The following is a 19606-nucleotide window of genomic DNA, read 5'->3' as shown; positions in this document are numbered from 1 at the left end:
GAGGGCTGGAGAAGGAATTCTCCAACCCTCAAGGCTACTCTGGGGCAGCTGAATTAGCTTGTGTCCATTTCCCCCACAGAACTGCTGTAAGATATGTCTGAGACTTCTGGGGGGAATTCAGCCACCCTCTTCTTGCACAAAACCCCTTGGATTATTCCTCCGAGGATGCAATAGGCTCACCAGAGTTTTGTGAGCTGTGTTCTGACTTTAATACCAAACTGGCGGTGTCCTTTGTGACTTTCCTCACGCCCTCCCGCTGCTGCCTGCTTATAGCTGTGAAGAGTTTACTTAATGCATGTCCATCCTCAACTGCTGTCACGGTGGCCAAATGTAGCCTACGAAGGAAAACCCAAAAGCTAGTGAGCGCAGTTGCTCAGGGATCACTACAACGTATCGTTGTCAGTGGAGAGGATGTATAGCGCATAGAATAGACTTTCTGCCATGATTACTGTAGTAAGTTGAATTTAGCTTGAGTGGATCTACCGCTTGTGTTCCTTGCTTTGTGCTTATTACATGATGGCTGTAAGAACCCAACAGAAAATGGGGAGAATTTTTGTATTATGCACATTATAAAGTCCAAGCAGAAAGGGGCCCTTGGGAGAGAGGAGGCCGTGGAATACCTCTGGGGTGAAAGGCAATTTGACTTCTGGGGATTACAGACTGTGTGAGTATTGGAGAGCATTATCTAGTTAGGAAGCTGGTTGGCACAACTTGTGCAGGACCCTAGAGTGCAACGGCTGCTTGTTTTGCAACTGGTCTACTCTTGTTGTGCGTGCAATCTCCACCTGAACAAACAGAGCTGAGGCTATATCTGCCGCAGCACGAGAATCTGCCAAAATTCCGCAGGGAACTTATGATTCAGAGCATCTAAGAAAAGTGGGGGCTGCTTACATGGATCCTCGCTTCCTGCCCGGAGAATAACCCATGCAATTTTGCTCTGAAATGACAGTGGCCCTGTTCCCTTAAATAAATACAGCATGTGTTCCTTTTGGGGAGGTTGGACTACTGACAAACATGTACAGTTTGTTCTGATGGTAAAAAGTCTAAACCTTATAGGTGGTGATGTGCACAGTGACATGATGTAGTGCAGTATTTCTCAACCTTTTTGATACCAGAGACCAGCTTGCTGCCTTCCTAAATGGTGCCAGGGATATCTCAGAGACTGGCACCAGTCCACAGACTGGCTGTTGAGAAACACTGATGTATTGCATGCAAGTTAGATGCACCTGCCGGCAAAATTGGGGTCTGCAAAGGACCATTTGTATAGCATGACCAATGGTATTTATTATTCATAAATACTTAGCCATTTAAGTTTGCGGAGAGAAGGTTGATCTCGTGGCTAAAGCACAGGATTAGGAATCTAAAGTGCGGGGCTCTCTGCCCAGTCCTGCAACAGACTTTCTGCACATCCTTCGGCAAGTCAGTTAATCTCTCGTGTGCTTCCCTTCATATAACTAACCTGATTTCATTCCAGGGGTAATAGTTTGCCTCCAATAAAGCGGTGGAGTTCTGCTGGAATAAAATACTTTTAAAGAACAAAGCTTTGAATAGTAATATTTTTAGGGTCACATGAGAAGCTTTATCCTCTTGGTTTATTGCATAGTTCAAAACATATGAACTGACTTACAAACACATTCTCCCTCTGTCCCTCATTGGCATTGAATTGATTTATAGTTTTCTCAGGGCTTTTTTCTTTCCTTTAAAGAGATATAGACATACACCAAAAATAATTGTCAATGGGGCAGGTCTTCAGCTGACTTCAGTGGAGCTATAGCCATGTGTACCAGCTGGGACTCTGCCCCGTAAGGTTTTGAGGATGGAAAATGTAACCCCACAATTCAGGTTAAATTAGGTTTAAAGATGTGGTGGAGGGGAAAGCAGATGCTTTTCATGTTCCTCATTTTGCAGCGTGCAATCCAACCAAACTGAAAATACACCGTATCTAATTCTACTCGATCTAGGGGTAAGGGCTTGAAAAACTTCTTGCACACATAGTAGTGAGAGGCAGAGGCAGATGCAGGGCAGGGTGGAGGTACCATCAAGGTCCAGAGATAGTGCCTTAGTGAAAGCCCTGCCAGCTACCCAAAGCTCATGTGCAGAAGGAGGAATCTGGGATTTCTACCAATGTGCTGCAGTCACTTCCCCCTACTTGAGGGCTCCATTGTTTTCATACCGGCCTCTGATTAAGTTATCTGATGAATCTGAAACTCTGCGGCCTCCACTCTCCCATCTCCTGTCTGTTTGCAAGAGGAAGCCTTGGGGAAGGTGTGTGTGTCTGTCGTTCCCTTCCCCCCCACCCCCACTTCCTTCAGCATCATGGCTGCTGCGGGAAGGGGAGAAATGAAAGGTGTCTGTTACTCTACCCGACCTCATGGTTTTTTGGATACCCTTCCCCTGTGAAAAAACAACGAGGTGTCCTTGTGGCACTTCAGAGACTAACAAATTTATTTGGGCATAAGCTTTCATGGGCTAAAACCCACTTCATCAGATACAGTTTTTAGCCCATAAAAGCTCCTCGTTGTTTTTGCTGATACAGACTAACACGGCTACTGCTCTGAAACCTCCTCCCCTGTGATTAGCTATAGCCTCTGCCTCTACTGATGCTCACAGCTATGCCAAGAGGCAGCAATGTGAAACCGGCATTATTCTTGATCATTATGCTCTGCAGCCGTCAGGGTGCTGAATAGCACAGTGAGACTAACCTGAGTTTCAGTTTCAGTCTGTTATTATTTGGCAAAGCTAAGAGCAGCAGCTCAGGCACCGGAGATGCCTGACTACAGACTCAGGAAGGCAATGGGAGATTTGGTTTGCATTCAGCTCACCTGTGGAAACTTTTCTTCACGACCATGTCTATTAGCAATGTCATTTTTTGTTTTAAATTTTAAAGCATAAATCTACAGATATGGGTTGTTTAAGCCCCCTTCAAAGCTGCCCATCTAGCAGAGGCTAGTGAGAAAGTGTGGCTTTTATGCTCTGCTTAGAGGACAGGTAGGGAAAATGTGGGCTGAACTATGTGCAGTCCCATGCAATGTACCTTAGCCATATGGCACTTGTGTCTGGGGTGAGAGCAGTGGGGACCTGTGCCATGAATCTTCTCCCATGTTTCTAAGGGAAGCAGGTCTTAATGCTATCAGCTTCTTCTAACCTCCCTGGGAATTGGGGTGGGGATCGCTGCCAGAGAGAGAGCAGAATGATGGCGTGTAATTCCAGGCACCAGTTAGTCACGGTATATTTGATCCATCTCATGTAACACTGTGTTTGATCTAATGCTTGACTGTGCCCTCTTTGCCTGGCCTTTCCCTGACATCAGCCCTTGGTTTCCTTCAGTAGCAAACGCCTGTAATTCTCCATGGCCAGGAGGTCTGGCTCCTTCGCTACTTGACCATTTTGAAAATATTACCCAAGAGTAAAAATTGACTTTTTATCCCTCAATTTCTCTGCCCTCTAGTTGTTTCTAAACTCCCCCTTTCTGCTCATTCTGAGAATGTGTTTGAATGTTAATAGGACTGTAGCCGAAATACATATTCGCTCAAGTCTGTCTCTCTTTTGAAGCTTGGTTTTATTTTTGATGCTTATAACAGGTGTTGGTTTAATAGGTTTGCTGTATTTGGTTTTTTCTCCCCAGAGCCCAGCCAGCACTGTAAATTGACACTAGCTGAAGGCTAAACGTGATTTCTCCCCGCCTCCATTCTTCTCTCCCATTAAACGTTTGCAGTGCACACTACTACAGCTCAGACAGCATCGACTCAGGTCTTGTCTCTTTGAGAAATTTGCACTGATCTAATTTAAATCCATTTAAACTGATTTAAACTGGTGCAAACCTTCTTATTTTCCATTGAAGAGTAGCTTTCTTTTGCTTAATTTAAACTGATTCTTAATAGGGTGAATCTAAAGTGAAATAAGCCTGATTGAAACCTAAATAAGGGAGTCCACACAGCTTTCTGAACAGGTTTAACTACACCCTATGTTGAATTGGCCAGTGCACCTTTATTGTATAAAAAAGCCCTTTGTAGCAGTGAAAGGTGAATTCTCTTTCAATTAGTACCAGTGAAAAATGTCTCACCAGCCTGTTCATCAATAAATATTCATTAAAACATTTAGCACTAGGGATATCCCCGGGGATTAAGGTGTAACTTTACCTCTAAAATACAGGCCTGGATTCCTGGAAATGCTGTGATCTTTTGAACTTGTGCCATCTGTCTCCCCCCCCCCCCCAGCCCTTCTCTTTGTTTCCTTTGAACATTCCATTTGCTTTTTAAATTTTAAGCCATTGAGCCGTGCCGAAGAGTGCCAAGGAAGTATTCACTACTTATTGGAAACCGGCTCTCAGCTTCTGGCTGGGTTGGGGAGTGGATGGTTTGGGAGGTTCATCTGAATAGTTTGGAATACCAGTGGGTATGTTCCACAGCTGTACAAAGATGAGGAAAGCTAACATAGCGGAGTATGTAGGATTTACTTTGCGCTTAGAATATTTTGCTCATTTAGCACCTTTTACAGTCATTACAGACCTGAATGAGTTTAGCCTCATAGCATCCTGGTCAAGACAGATGAGTAAACTGAAGGTACAGAAGAGTCAAGTGACATGCCCCAGGCATGAGTCAGTACCAGAGCTGGAAGCTAGATGGTCAGAGACTTGGCTGCCAGTCCTGGCTCTAATGACTGGATCTCATATTAAGCATAGTCATCTTGTACTCTTGCGGTCACAATGGCTGAAATGAGACAGTAAAATTGTTCCCATGGATTGTGCTACATGGGGAAGCATGGGGGGGAGCACCATGTATTTGTGTTTCAAGGCTGATCAGGTATTTTCGTTGAAATTTCTTCTGTAACCTGTGGAGTTTAGTAAGTTAAGATAAGGAGTACACAGTAAAATCCCCCTCTTTCCCAGACATTTTGAAGGGGGAGGAGAGATTAGGGCATAACGTCCTCACAATTTACTCTGCTTTCAAATTGCCTTGGGACTGGTAAGGAAGGAAACTGAGTGAAAAAGTCCCAAGCCATAACAGGAAGGGTTAAACTGTGTTTCGGTGTCTACTGAAAGCACAAAAAAGAAAATGTAATCAAGCTGGTGAAGGTTTGGAATAAGTTGTATTTATATCACACGCTGTGTATAGGAAAAGTCATCGGGGCTGGTTTTGTTTGAAGTGCGATGTTCCGAGATGGCGCAGTGCTCGCAGCAAACTATCTGATGTTCCCCAGCTGGAACTGGCTGGAGGTGGTGCTGGGAGTCATTACTTACCGCTGGAGTTGGCCCATCTTTGAGAGGGAAAGAGAGAGAGAGAGAGAAGCCTGGCTTTCCTATGTGAAATAATGCACTCCCCCCACCCCCTCCTTAATCTATTAGCTGCAGCACAAGAAAAAGCAACAGCTGAATGGACGGAAGTCACCTGGAAACTGCTTGAACATGGCTCAGACCAAAATAGTATCTTTCACTTCACCCACCTTTTCCTTTCCTTCTTAAACTGGGCCCTATGGTAAACTCTGGGACATTGTGCTTTTGATGCATGGTATACATACAGTAATATTAATATTCCAAAAAATGACCGTCTGTTTCTACTTCTGAACTGCTCTGCATGACTGAAGCCATTTCATGCTTTCAATCCCTTACAGAGTTACTGCTTTTTGTGTTTAGTAATCACCAGGTAATTTATAGATTCTTGACGTTCTTTTTTATGAAGCTACAATTCCTGGTAATTTACAGCTAGATTCTGATTGCAGTTACAACAGTAGGTCGAGACCAGAGTTGAACGCATAGTTCCTGATTCAGCACAGCTTTGAAACGCACGCTTAAGTTTATTCCTATTTAGCAAAGCACTTAAGAATGTGTTTATCCGATGAAGTGAGCTGTAGCTCACAAAAGCTTATGCTCAAATAAATTGGTTAGTCTCTAAGGTGCCACAAGTACTCCTTTTCTTTTTATCTTTTAAGTACATGCTTTGCGGAACAGAAATGGATTTTAAGTGTGTTGCTTAAAGTTAAGTATGTTCTTAGGTGCTTTCCTGATTTGGGCTCTTAGCCACAGTTTGTTTTGGCATTACCTATTATTGCACTCATTTTAGAGGGATCCTGTCAGCTTGAAAAATCATATTTCTGTCTGAAAAGGAACCTGCTGAAGTGACAAATTCAGATTATTAACACAGGGCAATGGGTGTAAGAGAAATTCTTTTCTCCAGGAGTTTAATTTATGGATGTGACAGCCCCTTTTGGATAGTCCATTTCACTGTTTTCCCTTAGGCATGCAATCAGAATATACAGTTATAATATACAGTATCAGGGTATGTCTACATGGGGATTAAAAAACCCATGGCTGATTCAGGTCTGCTGATTGAGGCTCAGGCTCGGGGTTAAAAATTGGTGTGTAGACACTCAAGCTCCAGTTGCAGGGCTTTTATTGCCATGTAGACATACCCTCTGGGGCTCTGGCCAGGCTCAGGGATCCCCCTCATGTAGAATTCATTGCAGGAATGAGAGGGCCAAAGTTTGTTTCTTCCTTGCTAAAAAGACCTTTACGTATATCAATAAGGGGAGCAAAAATAAGTTATCTCAAATGTTTTTAAGGATTTTTTTTTTTTTTTTAAATTTCAGGATGCAGGGCTTGACTCTCATTTATTCTAAGGCCTGTTTATGCCACTTGGCAACATATGAAGTGAGCTGTAGCTCACGAAAGCTCATGCTCAAATAAATTGGTTAGTCTCTAAGGTGCCACAAGTACTCCTTTTCTTTTTGCGAATACAGACTAACACGGCTGTTACTCTGAAACCTGTCATTAAATTTGACACAGTGTCTTTTTAAACCACCAGCTTAGTCTGTGGAGAAACCATCAGTTTGTATTAACGAGAGGGAAAGAGGACATTGTGCTGTGGAGAGAGATCTTTTCTCACCGTTCGTTAAAAACATTTTCAATTCACTGAGCTGGGCTTCTGTTAAAGGGTTTTGTCTGGACTTATAAAGGCCGGGGAGGGTCTGGAAACAGAGAGAGGGAGATGGCAAGGACATGTTCAAAGATAAATGCCTGCATGTGAGTACTGGATCCCAAGTGTTTGTTTAAAAGAGATTCCTCTGGATCTGGAGAGCCTGGTGTTCCCATTTTGCATTCAAGAATGCTTTGCCTGGCTGCTGGCTCCCCACCCCTCTCCATTTACTTAGAGGGTAGCTGGCGTGATTAAGCTGTAGTCTTTGTCTGAAATCACTTTACTATCTCTTATTATTCAACAGGTTCTCAAGTGTCTGTGAATGTCTCTATTTAGAGCTGTCTGTTTCAGCCTTGCTGGTAATAGCAGTGACTGTTCATGCTGGTCTAAATTCATGTCAGTCATCTGTTTACTACTTGTCTAATGCCCAATATATAGAGAGAGATTTTAAAGTCTGGTTACTGTTCTTCCTTCTGAGTCAGGCCAAAAAGGAGTTAGAAAGAAAAGAGAGGGCTTTTATTTTAAAACTAAACTTTCCAGGTGCAAACAGATTTGGAGCTCTTCAGTTGTTTGACAGCTGTGGAAATCCAGTGAGTGATTTGTAATGCTTTCTGTGAGCAAAACAATTCCAATGTTAAATCTCCAGACTATTGATGAAAATGCAGCTGGCTTGAATCATTACTTTGGGGCCAGATCCGACAAACGCTGCTGAGTGCGATGCTTAGTGCCGAGAGTTATTCTAAGCACACAGTTTGTTCTAGGGTAGTAAACAATATGCTAGGAAATGATTGCAGAATCAAGCCCCTGGATACTGTTTCTATGTGTTAGAAATCATTGTAATATAGTTTAGAGCTGGGACTGTTCAAAAGGGCCTAGCACCTAGGCAAACAACCCCAGAGGCTTTCACTGGGATTTGGGTGTCTCTCTATCTCCCTTTGAAAAATCCCAGCCTGTGTGTGTTGTGTTGGAATTTTGGCAATTTGCTAAATCATCAGTCGACACTGGGAGAATTCCTGTGACAATCCCAATCCTGTAGTCTCTCTTAATAATGCATTTATCTTGGGAGTTAAGGGGATGGAAGGGATCCAGAATTGGGCCCAAATCTCTGGAAGGCGAATGCATCAGTGGACTCGGTAGTTATCGAAGAAAGTCTTGTACCAAAATAGAAAAAGCTCCAAATGTTTGTGATTTATTACAATCTGACTAGCCAGAGAAACAGCAGGGAGCCAGTGTATGTATCTCTGACACTGGTTTCTGATTGGACCGTTGTTTCAGAAATACATTAAATACCAGTGTGGAAAGCCAACTGGCGACTGATGGAATCAATTGCTCTCTCTGGTTATATTTTTTTTTCTTTAAGGAAACTTGATTCTCTCCAATTCTCATCCTGTCTGTTTCAGGCATCACAACAGGATCCGCAGCATTGAAGCAAGTCAACTGAAGCCTTACGTTGCCCTGGAAACATTGGACCTGAGTTCCAATGACATCACGGAAATACGAAGCGGCTGCTTTCCACAGGGACTTCCCATAAAGGAGCTGTAAGTTCTTCTTGTTCAGAACAGCATTAGTCGAGTTACCGCAGAAAAAAGGAGGTCTTTAAAATTGCCTTTAAAAAAGGGTTGCTAACAAACATTTCAAATAGAGCATTATAACTGTGGGTTCTAAATGCAACAGTGAATTAAAACTCAGCCAGTTCTGTCTGTCCCCTTGCCTCCCACCCCCACCAGCCTTGTCTTTTTGTTATCGGATGCATCTGTGAATAATGCAGGGACGTCATTTTGCCAGTTGCACTGGGAGCGGTGTACGGTGACAGAGAAAGGCACGTGTGCCCTTCAGGTACGGGCATCCTGCATTGCTACGGAAACCTGAAGCCAAAACAACTATCCAGAGCAGGGACAGCTCTTCCATAATGGGAACCCTAGAAACATGAGGCTGGAAGAGAGGGTGTCTAGTCCGCCCCTAGGCTGAGGCAGGATTAAGCATACCTAGCCTAGACCATCCCAGACAGGGGTTTGTGTACCTTGAGGTCTGTGCCTTGCTTCTGGAATCAGACACGTGCAGCTGGGGAAAAGTGGCTGTTTTCCTTGTGATCACATATTCACATTAAAATGGACGTTGGGTAACCCTTGTTTTTAAAGCCATACATACCAGCGGTCAGTGGGAGCCAAACGAGCTCCCCTTGAGCCATGCAGGAAAAATACAACATAATCCTAACGTGTATGGGGTCAGTGATATATGTTATGTGTTTTCTAGAAGGCGCAGAATAACCACAGGTTCTGCTCATAAGCCATGCTTGTGCATAAGGAGTGTGTATGCTGTGGGTTTGGTCTCACTCCTCTGTCTGGAGGCCATCAATTTTTGGAACCATCAGAATGAGGTGACAGCAATGGCCCCTGTATGCCGTGGGTCTGACAATGAGCCCCCCGACTGTCTCCTTCATTGGAGTAGCTGGTGCCAAGCATCTCTGAAGGGGCACTCAGCACCTTCCATTGCTAGGTGCTGGCAATGTGTTCTGGGAAAGCGTGTTTGTTTTTATTTGTCCCCAAACCTGCTCGGTTCCAATGTAATGTGTCTAATTTCACCAGCCCGTTTGAAGACCAAGCAAAGGCTGATAACTAACAACGAAGTCCTCTGACACAACCGTTACATTTTCTGTGCTGATTTATTACAGCAACCTGGGGAGCAACAGAATCAGCACCCTGGAGCCTGGTGCTTTTGATAGTCTGTCACGGTCCCTGCTAACACTTCGACTGAGTAAAAACAGGATCACCCTGCTTCCTGTTAAGGCATTCAAGTTACCCAGGCTAACACAACTGTGAGTAGAAATGTGCACCTTAATTAAGGTTAACCAAACTTTATGGAGACAAAATTTCCCTGAGGACATACACACCAAATGCAACCCTTCCTCACCCTACATCTATAAAACTTGGAATAAGCTATATTTAATAGTCCTATGGCGACACCTAATAAAACAAATTAGGAGAGTGCGGGGGTGGGGTGTTTTGTGTGTGTTTGTCCGTCTTGTACATATTACTTATTTAGGTCACTCTTTTTAGATGAAAAAAATGTAACTGATGAGCTTCTCAGCTATTTACAGTATCAAATAGATCTGTTTCCCTTACAGCAGCTGATAAAAAAATTTTTTTGGTTGGGGAAAAAATGTGTTTTGCAAGTGGGCAGAAAGAGCTGAATGACAGCGTTATGTTTTCGAGACCACACAGGTATCTTTATGCAGCAATAAAAATGCAACGAAGGAAGGTCATTAAACTGTGCAGTGATATTTGAGCAGACAAAAGAGTACTTTTGATGAGCTAACACACACGTTGCTATTGTTTTGGCTGCAGTACAGCGTGAGCTATGTAGGCAGAGATCTACATGTGCATCTATAAGTGTGCCTTATATGTAAATAGTCAATCTAAGAGTTCAGCTTTTCCCCTTTACAGGCTGGATCAGATGGTATGATGGGATAGCCTAATTTTGGCAATTAATTGATCTTTGTCTATTAGTGGTAATTCTGCCCAGTGGCCTGTGATGGGATATTAAATGGGGTGGGATCTGAGTTACGACAGAGAATTCTTTCCTGGGTGTCTGGCTGGTGAATCTTGCCCACGTGCTCAGGGTTTCAGCTGATCGCCATATTTGGGGTCGGGAAGGATTTTTCTCCAGGGCAGATTGGCAGAGGCCCTGGGGGTTTTTCGCCTTCCTCTGCAGCATGGGGCATGGGTCACTTGCTGGAGGATTCTGTTCACCTTGAAGTCTTTAAACCATGGTTTGAGGACTTCAGTAGCTCAGACATAGGTCAGGGGTTTGTTTCAGGAGTGGGTGGGTTAGATTCTGTGGCCTGCGTTATGCAGGAGGTCAGACTAGAAGATCATAATGGTCCCTTCTGACCTTAAAGTCTATGACTCTATCTAAAGCCCGCTGCAGTCTTTTCACTGAGTTTGGTGGGCTTAGGATCAAGCTCTGTTTGCACAAAAGACCATAGAGAAGATTGAAACCAGTACCTCTAAATGGCAAACCATCACCACCCCATTAAGTAAACCCAAAGCGCCCAGAACAGTTTTGTTCAAGCTTTAGTCATGGTCAGTGGATATCGAAGGTCAGGGGAGGGTAAGCTTCCCCATACTCAGGCCATGGCCTTGCCCATGCTCTGCCCTGAGGCCCTGCTCTTACTCCCCCGTCACCTGAAGCTGGCCGGTGGTCTGGAGCTCGGGGCTCAGGCTAGGGGCAGCCTGGGGCGACTTGGACTGGCCCGGGGGTGGGGTCGGCCGGAGAGGCTGGGGCAACTCGGGCTGGCCAGGGGGTCAGGCATCTTGGGGCAGCTGGGGCAGGCCAGCCAGAGCTCTAGCCATGGGGTGGAGGGGCTTAGAACTCCAGCAGGCGGGGAGGGGGTGGCTGGGGGACTAGCCTCCCTGAAGTGGGGGTTCTTCCACCGCCCGGGCTTCAGTTTAAAAACTACTCCTACGACCCAGCCACATTCTGCTTGTCCCTTGGGAAGCTTGCTTATGAGATGCTTGACTGCGTACATCCATGGGTGCAAATTTTCCATTGGATGCATACAGGATTCACGTTTCCTTCAGCATTGAACATCTACCAGGAGGTTTTGAAGAAGCTGTTTAGGAGCAAGTTTCATGGAGAGTCAGTGGTATTTGAGCTCCTAAGCCCCTTTAGGAGGAAGGTTTTCAGATGAGTCTAATTTTCCCTCGTATGGATATAGGAGTGAACATCTACCCATGTAGAACTGCATGCAAAGGGGTATTGATGGGGCGGCCAGAGTTTTAGAATTAATCCTGTTTAACTTTTCAGGTGAAGTATGGCTGAGTAGGATCGCTAGCAATGCTGCAGAGCAGGAAGTGGCAAGCTTGAAATAGTCGTACTCAGAAAGGGTGTGAGAATAGCATTAAAACTGAGTTTTAATCCCCCCAAATCGGAAAGCAGCTGCTTCTGCCGCTCCTACCCTGCCAAACCCCCCCCCCCCCCCCGTGTATTGCCCATGGTGCTACCTTGGCTCCCACTGGGAAGTGGAGAAGGCACCTCCATCGGGTTGGTTTTGCACCCCAGCAAGCTGGTGTCCAGGTAACTGCTGTACACACACAATGTAGGCATTGCATAGGCATTTTTGCAGGTAGGCTTGAGTGTACTATGAAAGTTTGACCTTCCTGTTTAAATCTATACACCATGCTGGATGAAATCCTCCCCCTATTGAAGTCAATGGGAGTTTTGCCACTGACTTTAGTGGGGCTGGCATTTCACCCTGGTGCCTAGATCTAACTCATGGCATGATTTGTAACTACCTGTTCTAATGCCCTTGGTATAGGTTAAGTCAAGTCACCCAGTATATTCACGTATTATTGGTGAGTATAGTGCACAGAAATAACTGGCTTTCCTAAGTTTTATTTAAACTTTCCTTAGTTTAAAAAAAAATGCTTAATAAAGCAAACATTTTGGAGGTCTCATCGGACACCTCTCGTTTCTTTATTGATTACTTTCTTAATATAGGGAAAAAAGGCTAAATTTGTCAAGGAAACTGAAGGGGTTATCCTTCCAAACTAGTAAAAAAATTTACATCTGGGGTCACACTTGACATATGTTTGTCAGAGTAAATTTTTACTGGCCCGTTACAAGCCACAAGCCTTTATAAACAGAGGTTTGTAAGGATGTAATGCTGATCCCTAACTGTATGGGTTTGAATGGTGCTTCTGCATTGGAACAGATGAATTGTGAAGATTGAACTCAATTGATAAAAAGTATAAATGGCTTATCCGAAAACTATATGGGGGAGGGGATTACTAATCTACATCCATTTTACTTATTGCCCTATATTGGAGTTTCCTCAGGGCTAGGGTGACCAGACGTCCCGTTTTTAAAGAGACAGTCTGGTTTTTGGTCTTTTTCTTATATAGGTGCCTATTACCCCTCCACCCCCATCCCGTTTTTTCACCGTTGCTATCTGGTCACCCTACTCTGGGCTTAAATTCAGCTGGAGCAGAACTGAAGCCTCAAGCCCCCAATGGTTGGGGGGTCCGGGAAACACTCTGAGAATTTAAGCTCTGAGTTTGCTCAAGAAGGAGTTTGTTTGAGAGAATGGGCCCCGTTGATTTTCCTGGCCCGTTTCCGATACCCTTCTGCTCTCTCATGGGAACAGTTCATGGAGAAGTTGTCGGCATTCCTCCGCCCCATTGTGTGTCACGCAGATGACTGCATGACAAAGGACTGGGACTTAATACATTTCCACGGTGTTGATGATTTCAGGGAGTTAAACCGGAATCGCATCCGCCTGATTGAAGGCCTGACGTTCCATGGGTTGGACAGCTTAGATGTTCTGAAGCTGCAGCGCAATGACATAAGCAAACTGACCGATGGGGCCTTCTGGGGTCTGGCCAAGATGCAAGTTCTGTAAGTTGGGGGAAAGATTTATTTTCTACTTCTCCCGTGACCTCCTCCTTTCCCCCACAGTTCTTCCAGGGACTGGTGGGCACTCTTGACATATGACCTGCCGTCACACAACGGCCGGTGGAGGATTTCTGTGCTCTGAGATCTTCGGTTCGGCCTCTCATCCACTAGATACCCAGTCTCTGCTCTGCTTTGTCACCTCCACACTGCTTTACTTGAGGCGATAGTAAAAGGAAGGGAAGGTGTAAAGGTGTAATGCCTTTCCTGGTGCCTCTCTCTGTGCCATGCATGCACTGGATTGCTGCCATATGTAATCCTTCTTCCCCTTTCTCCAGCAACCTGTTTCCCTGTGTCAGTGTATTGAGTTTGGCTGCCTATGCTTGACTGGTGGTTCTGACCAGATTACACTAGTTGAAAGGATTACTGTTTCCAGGTAAATTTCCATTGCTCTTGTCTCTTGGATGCTGCCCTCATTTAGTGTCCTGAGAAACACCACCTGCTATGCGGAGATATGACACCAATATATCCTACACTGCTTAGAATATGGTCCCAGAGATCCCTGGCTTCTGAATGCTGCCAGCCAGACGTTCAGTACACATCCTCGGGAAGGGATTATTTCAGAGACATCATATATATTTGTGTGCAGACTAAAGCCCTGATCCTGCAGTGTGCCTCTCGGGACCCCATTGACTTCAAAGGGGCTCTGCATGGGGACACACCCATGTGCCTCGCATTGTAGGATCTCCTTGCATTACCACTGTGATTAGGCAACCATCCATGGAATTGACTTGGAGTGGAAGCTGGACAGAAGGATTTAACAACAGTCTCTCTCCACCTCCACAGCATGGTCAACTAGAGCTCTTCTAGTAAGATTTCAAATCGACCATCTATGTCTTATGTACAAGGTAGAATCCTCTTGAAATATGTCTGTATTCTTTAGAAATCTTTAGGAAACATTGCAAGGCCTTTCCAGCATAAGTGACATTCACAGTTCGAATACCTTTTTATTCCCAAACCCTTTTCAATTCCCCGACCCCTCCCCCTCCCCCCCCCCCAAACCCAAATCCTAACCCAACATAGTGTTGATCCCCAAAAGGGAGATGTGCCAGAAACTCCATGAGATCCAGTAAACTTTGCTGTTGGTTTTACATGGAAGGCACTCAAATGCTGTGATGGTGAGCAGCAGTATAAAAACCCTAAAATAGATAAACAGCAATGCCAGAGACTTCTTAAAGCTTGTTGATACACAGTGATTAGCTTTGTCCAATTCTTTAGGGGAATATAAAAGAGTTTGGGCAATACCATTTAGCCTTTGTTGCAACAGAGCTCTGGGAACTAACTCCTGGTTTGGCATTGGGAGAAGACGTGGAGTGTGCATGGGAGGCAGTTTTCACATCTGAACAAAGGATGATTAAATAGCTCCATATTTTTTTTCTCCTGCGTGTCCTTGTATTTGCATGCTCGGCATGCGGCCGTGCACAGATGCGTGCATGTGTGGGTGTGTGTTGAGAGGTACAGAACTGGATTTAAAAGAAAAGTGAAGATTTTATAGAAAGTTTCCCAGCTCTTTTTGGAAGTCCTCAACTTCATCAAAATGAGACTGGTGCTGCCTCATGGATAGTCTGTCATTTATCCTGCTTGTCTTCATAGGCACCTGGAGTATAACAGCCTGACACAAGTGAACAGCGGCTCCCTCTACGGCCTCTCATCTCTCCACCAACTTCACCTCAGTAACAACTTGATATCCTACATCAACCCCGAGAGCTGGAAGTTCTGTCAGAAGCTGCATGAGCTGTAAGTTGCTTCCTGATAGTCATAATGACCTTGTTAGTTATTATGATACCTGCTCGAAAGGTGTTTGTGCTGGGCGTAAGGAATAGATCCTGCTAAAAAAAAATACGTTCGTTTACAGGGACTAAAAGGCAGATTGAGGTCATAGTTTGTGGCTCCTTTTAGGTTATCTAGTTGCAAGACTTGTGTTCTCTTGCACTGAATAAACTGTACAGCTCAGAGGAAACTTTGCGTGATTAGTCTGTATTTTACAGTTGACATAATAAATAATCACATTTAAACCACCTAATATCTGGCTACCTCAAAAGCAATGAGTGAAGTGTTTTACTCTTGTCCCTTCTGTTTGTACATGACTCTTACTATAGGGCTCATCTGTTGGAAGGTAAACACGTTGGCCTCATTCTCCTGAGATTCCAGCTGTGAACATTTCATTTACGATCTCCTCGATAAATAAAAATGTATGCGGCCTCAGGGGAGAGATGTCGGCATCTCTGTCACTGCTAATATTCAGATGAAGGAGAAACATTTAGGATGCTTGCAATATTGACAGGACTAGCAGTCACACCCCCTAAACATGCTTAGCTGTCTGGTTAGAAAACACAATATAGATTTGTTTTTAAAAGAAAAACGTGACAAGTTCAGTTTTATTATGGAAATGTAGCTCCTGCTTTCAGATTCATCCTGCTTGGAGATTCATAGATTCCAAGGCCAGAAGGGACCATTGTGATCATCTAGCCTGACCTCCTGTATAACACAGGCCAGAGAACTGCCCCCAGAATAATTCCTAGAGCAGATCTTCTCAAGCTAAACATTTTTAGGAGTTCCCCCTTCCATTGAGAAAGATACTAGATCTCAAATTCAGAAATGTTTTGATGAGGAGAGAAGAAATATTGTCTGGAGAAAATGTTCATGAACAATTCATCTAATTTATCAGACGTGTCTGAGACTGGCTGCTCTGAAAGGTACTTCCTCCTGCAGCGATACACTCAGCATGTAGCCTGATAACTGCAGGCTAGCTGCCATAAAGAGCTATGTTTGATATTTCACTAGCTCAGGATGGCGCTAAGAACTTTCCCACACTTCAGTGATGAGGCTCAATGGCCTTCTCGGTGAGTCAGCACATTGCCTCACCCACATCCTGCTCAAACCTAAAGAATCATAGGGAAGAAAGTCTTCATTCTCTGGACATTTCTATGGAAGGGTAGCTCTAACTGGGCAGAATGGCCAAATTTGGAGTCACAGAGGGTATTGATCCTGCACTAAGGAGAACACTATTGTCAGCCAAGTCATAGATCTGGAAAGAGATTAAGAAAATGATCAGTGGCCTACATTGTTGTTGAGGAAAAGGTGCCAGGCCATTAAGACATGCTCGGTCTGAATGGGATTGGTTCTGAAAGTGGGGGGAACCATATTTGGTTTAGTTTTGTAAGGTGGCCACTTGGATGTTAGCACACACCTTTGCAATATATTACAGGGTTTTGCAGACATAGCTTCAGGCCTTACTGGAAGAGTCCCGTTCAGATTTTGTTTGTTATTGTTAAAGCTTTTGATTTTCAGGTATCAGAGAACGTTTTCTGTCTACATTTTTGTAGACTCACCCGAAACCATGAGCTTTTATGGGAGGGAAGGGGAGTATGATGCCAATAAAAGGTTGTGTGTGTTTGTCTCCATCTTCTGGTTGGGAGGAAATATAGGAAATATAGCCCAAGCATTTGGACTGGTTTAGAAGATGTCAAAGAAAGGAAAACTTATGCCACTATGGAGGTGTCTTAAATGCTTGATTGTGCCTGCAAATCAGGTACATGGACCTCTATATAGTGGAATACACCCCCAATTTCAGGCATAATATGCTGGTATAAATACACCAAATAAAAATGGGGAGCTAGACTGGACCTTTTTTAAAAAAACAAAAACAAACGAAGCCCATTATCCACGGTTTGATTTCATGGGAATGAAACGTCATGGAAAATGTAACTCACTCAAATGTAGATCAGAGATAAAACTTCTGGCTGTCTAACAGGGTACCATGTACTCCTTTTGGTTTCCTTATTATCATCTCTCTCTCTGCTCCACATGCCCAGCTTGCCACCAGCCAAGAAGAGCTCTTTAGCTAGGCTGTTCCAAAATACCATGCTGCAGAAGCAGAATGCTAGCAGTTTCTCACTGGGAGAGTGATGGGAATGTAGGGCAAGCAGTGCAGACCTGCCTACTTCTCTCCGAACCTGGTTAATGTAAAGTACTGAGGAAGAAATGGGCCGTTTTGTAAATCAGCCTTTTCTTTGAGCGGGAGGCTGAGGTATGAGCATGCTGAAGACCAGGTGCCGAGCATCTGCAATCTCCAGCTGATTGCACCATACCCACAGATATTCTAAAGCTTGCTGCTGTCCATCTTCAAGTGACGTCAGGAAAAATTGAAGGGAACATACCTTTACTGGTCGTAGCAGAAACCCTTCTGGGTAATATCCAAGGGAACTGTTTTTTTCCCTAGCCAGGTTTAGGATTACTTTCTAGCAGTGGGTTTTTGTGTGTGTGTCAAGGGGAGGGTTAAGCCAAATTCTTTAATCACAGGTGAGGACATAATTTTGATCAGTTGCCAGTTCTTCATAACTAACACTACAGCTTCTTTAGAAACTAAAGTATGTTGTCCTATTCCTTTTTGAAATTCATTAATCTCTGCTGAATTTCTTCCAACGCCTTTCTGCTCACACATTCAAAAGGCAGACTGCTCATTTGCCAAGTAAATGACACTTGCGGTGCTTAAGAATATATGTCTGTTTTGACTTAGGTTTTGGCTTGTGCAGTGACTCTCATGTGTGCCCTAGACACATTTTTAAGTGGGCTGGTTAGAAGCAGGGCTAAACGAGGAATCTGGAGGTTTGAAGAGAGTTGAGAGATTGTTTTCATCACCTATATTACAAAGGGCTTCAGTATTTGGCCAGAGCAAAATGGGTGAGCTTTTCAAAGGTGCCTAAGTGACTTAGGATCACAAGTTCCAGTGACTTCCATGGAGTCTTGAACTCCTGAGTCACCCACCCTGTGGGGCAACTTTCCTTCTCAGCTTGGGTCGGTGCCAAACCTTTAGGGGGAGGAAATGTACACTACTTGTGCACCCCCACCCCAATGCTGGGCCTTATTTAGTCACCAGGGCAACTTAGAGCAGCCCAGAGGCCACTCTGATGTGTACCCAACTGCCAGCAGTCCCAAAGGGCCACTCCAGCAACTGAGAGTAACCCGAGCCCAGGGGAAATCTGACTACAACCAGCCATGCACTCTGCTCCCTGGGCTAGTTAGTAAGTGATGGCTTTGCCTGTGCTATACCAGGGTATTCCCCTCAGCAGGACAGTCCTTGATTGGCCCGTTGTCACAGCCCCTTTGCAGTAGCAGTGCTGTGGTCCTGGGGGCAATGCTGTATCATTCCCCTATAAGGGTAGGGCTATTCATTGCCTGAGGAGTTGGTGATTGCTAGCAGCATTCCCTACTTTTCCTCTGGTTGGCTGGTCCAAGGAGCCTCCTCGTCTCTCTTGCACTGCCTGCGTGTTAGCTTTTCTTAGTACCAGCTACAAAATGGCACGGGAGCAGTATTATAAAAAAGCCAGACAGAGCACATGCAATGGGAAAAGGATGGATGAAAGCCCTCCAGTGTTAGTCACTGTGGTTAGTCATCTCTAGTATGCTTTGCACTCTGAGATAAAAGGGCAGAGGGACTGGAGGAGGGCTGGTGACCTTTACTTTGCACAAAGGGGGAATATGAAAATGTGCATTGCTACATGGTGCAGTTGCTTTGGTCTGCACTTTCGACTGGCGTTGAGACACCCACACCTAGCTGTCTGGGGCTCCCCTTGCAGAAGTGCGTGAAGATGCAACAGCCAGGGCCAGGCAAAGAATCTGCATCGATTTCGGAATCCTCCTTTCTGAAGGTGCCAGCATCTTGCAGCCTCAAAGTGAGGAGGGAAGGGTGATTGTCTCCACTCTTATCCCTTTGAGTCTAGCTGCGAGGCGAGATTGGGCCCAACCGGGGTTGATGCTGATGGCTGTGTGTCATAGAATCATAACCAGAGATTGACTTATACACTTAGTGCCACCTGATCTGCCCCTTACTGTTATGCTCCGGGAGATCATCCCCCTCCCCTTGGTGATATTTGCAAACTGCTCGCCTGGTTTTCTCCTAACTAACCTGTTCTGCCTCCCTACGGTAACTGTTTTATAGGAGCTGCAGGGGAGGCATAGATGTGCTTGGAGACAACAGGGATATTGCGGAGTGGCTCAGGCAATGCCAGCCAGAGTGATTGGATTTCTGTTTGGTTTTCTCTTTAGAATATTGTCCTATAACAACCTAACCAGACTGGATGAGGGGAGCTTGGCAGACTTGGGAGGGCTGCATCTGCTGCGACTCAGCCACAATTCCATCAACCATATCGCAGAGGGAGCTTTCAAAGGACTCAAAAACCTGCGTGTTCTGTAAGTTACCTGGCGCATGCACACACACACACGCGCGCGCACGTGTGCCCGAA

At 44.8% G+C, this 19606-nt stretch overlaps 1 protein-coding gene across 2 annotated transcripts in view; it reads left to right on the top strand.

The window, feature by feature from the left end:
• LRIG1 (leucine rich repeats and immunoglobulin like domains 1) overlaps positions 1-19606 on the top strand; it is a 128053-nt gene that overhangs the window by 82767 nt on the left and 25680 nt on the right. For both annotated transcript variants that reach the window (XR_012159755.2, XM_073351038.2), the window contains exons 4-8: positions 8312-8449; positions 9583-9726; positions 13164-13307; positions 14955-15098; positions 19410-19553. Coding sequence is in view for 1 of the 2 variants with exons in the window: in XM_073351038.2 (XP_073207139.1) it covers positions 8312-8449; positions 9583-9726; positions 13164-13307; positions 14955-15098; positions 19410-19553 (714 nt within the window). In the remaining variant the exon portion in view is untranslated. The remainder of the gene's footprint in view (positions 1-8311; positions 8450-9582; positions 9727-13163; positions 13308-14954; positions 15099-19409; positions 19554-19606) is intronic.

Source organism: Lepidochelys kempii, chromosome 7 (genome assembly GCF_965140285.1).
Source record: "Lepidochelys kempii isolate rLepKem1 chromosome 7, rLepKem1.hap1, whole genome shotgun sequence".
Lineage (NCBI taxonomy): Eukaryota > Metazoa > Chordata > Testudines > Cheloniidae > Lepidochelys > Lepidochelys kempii.
This window is presented reverse-complemented; position numbering and strand designations above follow the sequence as displayed.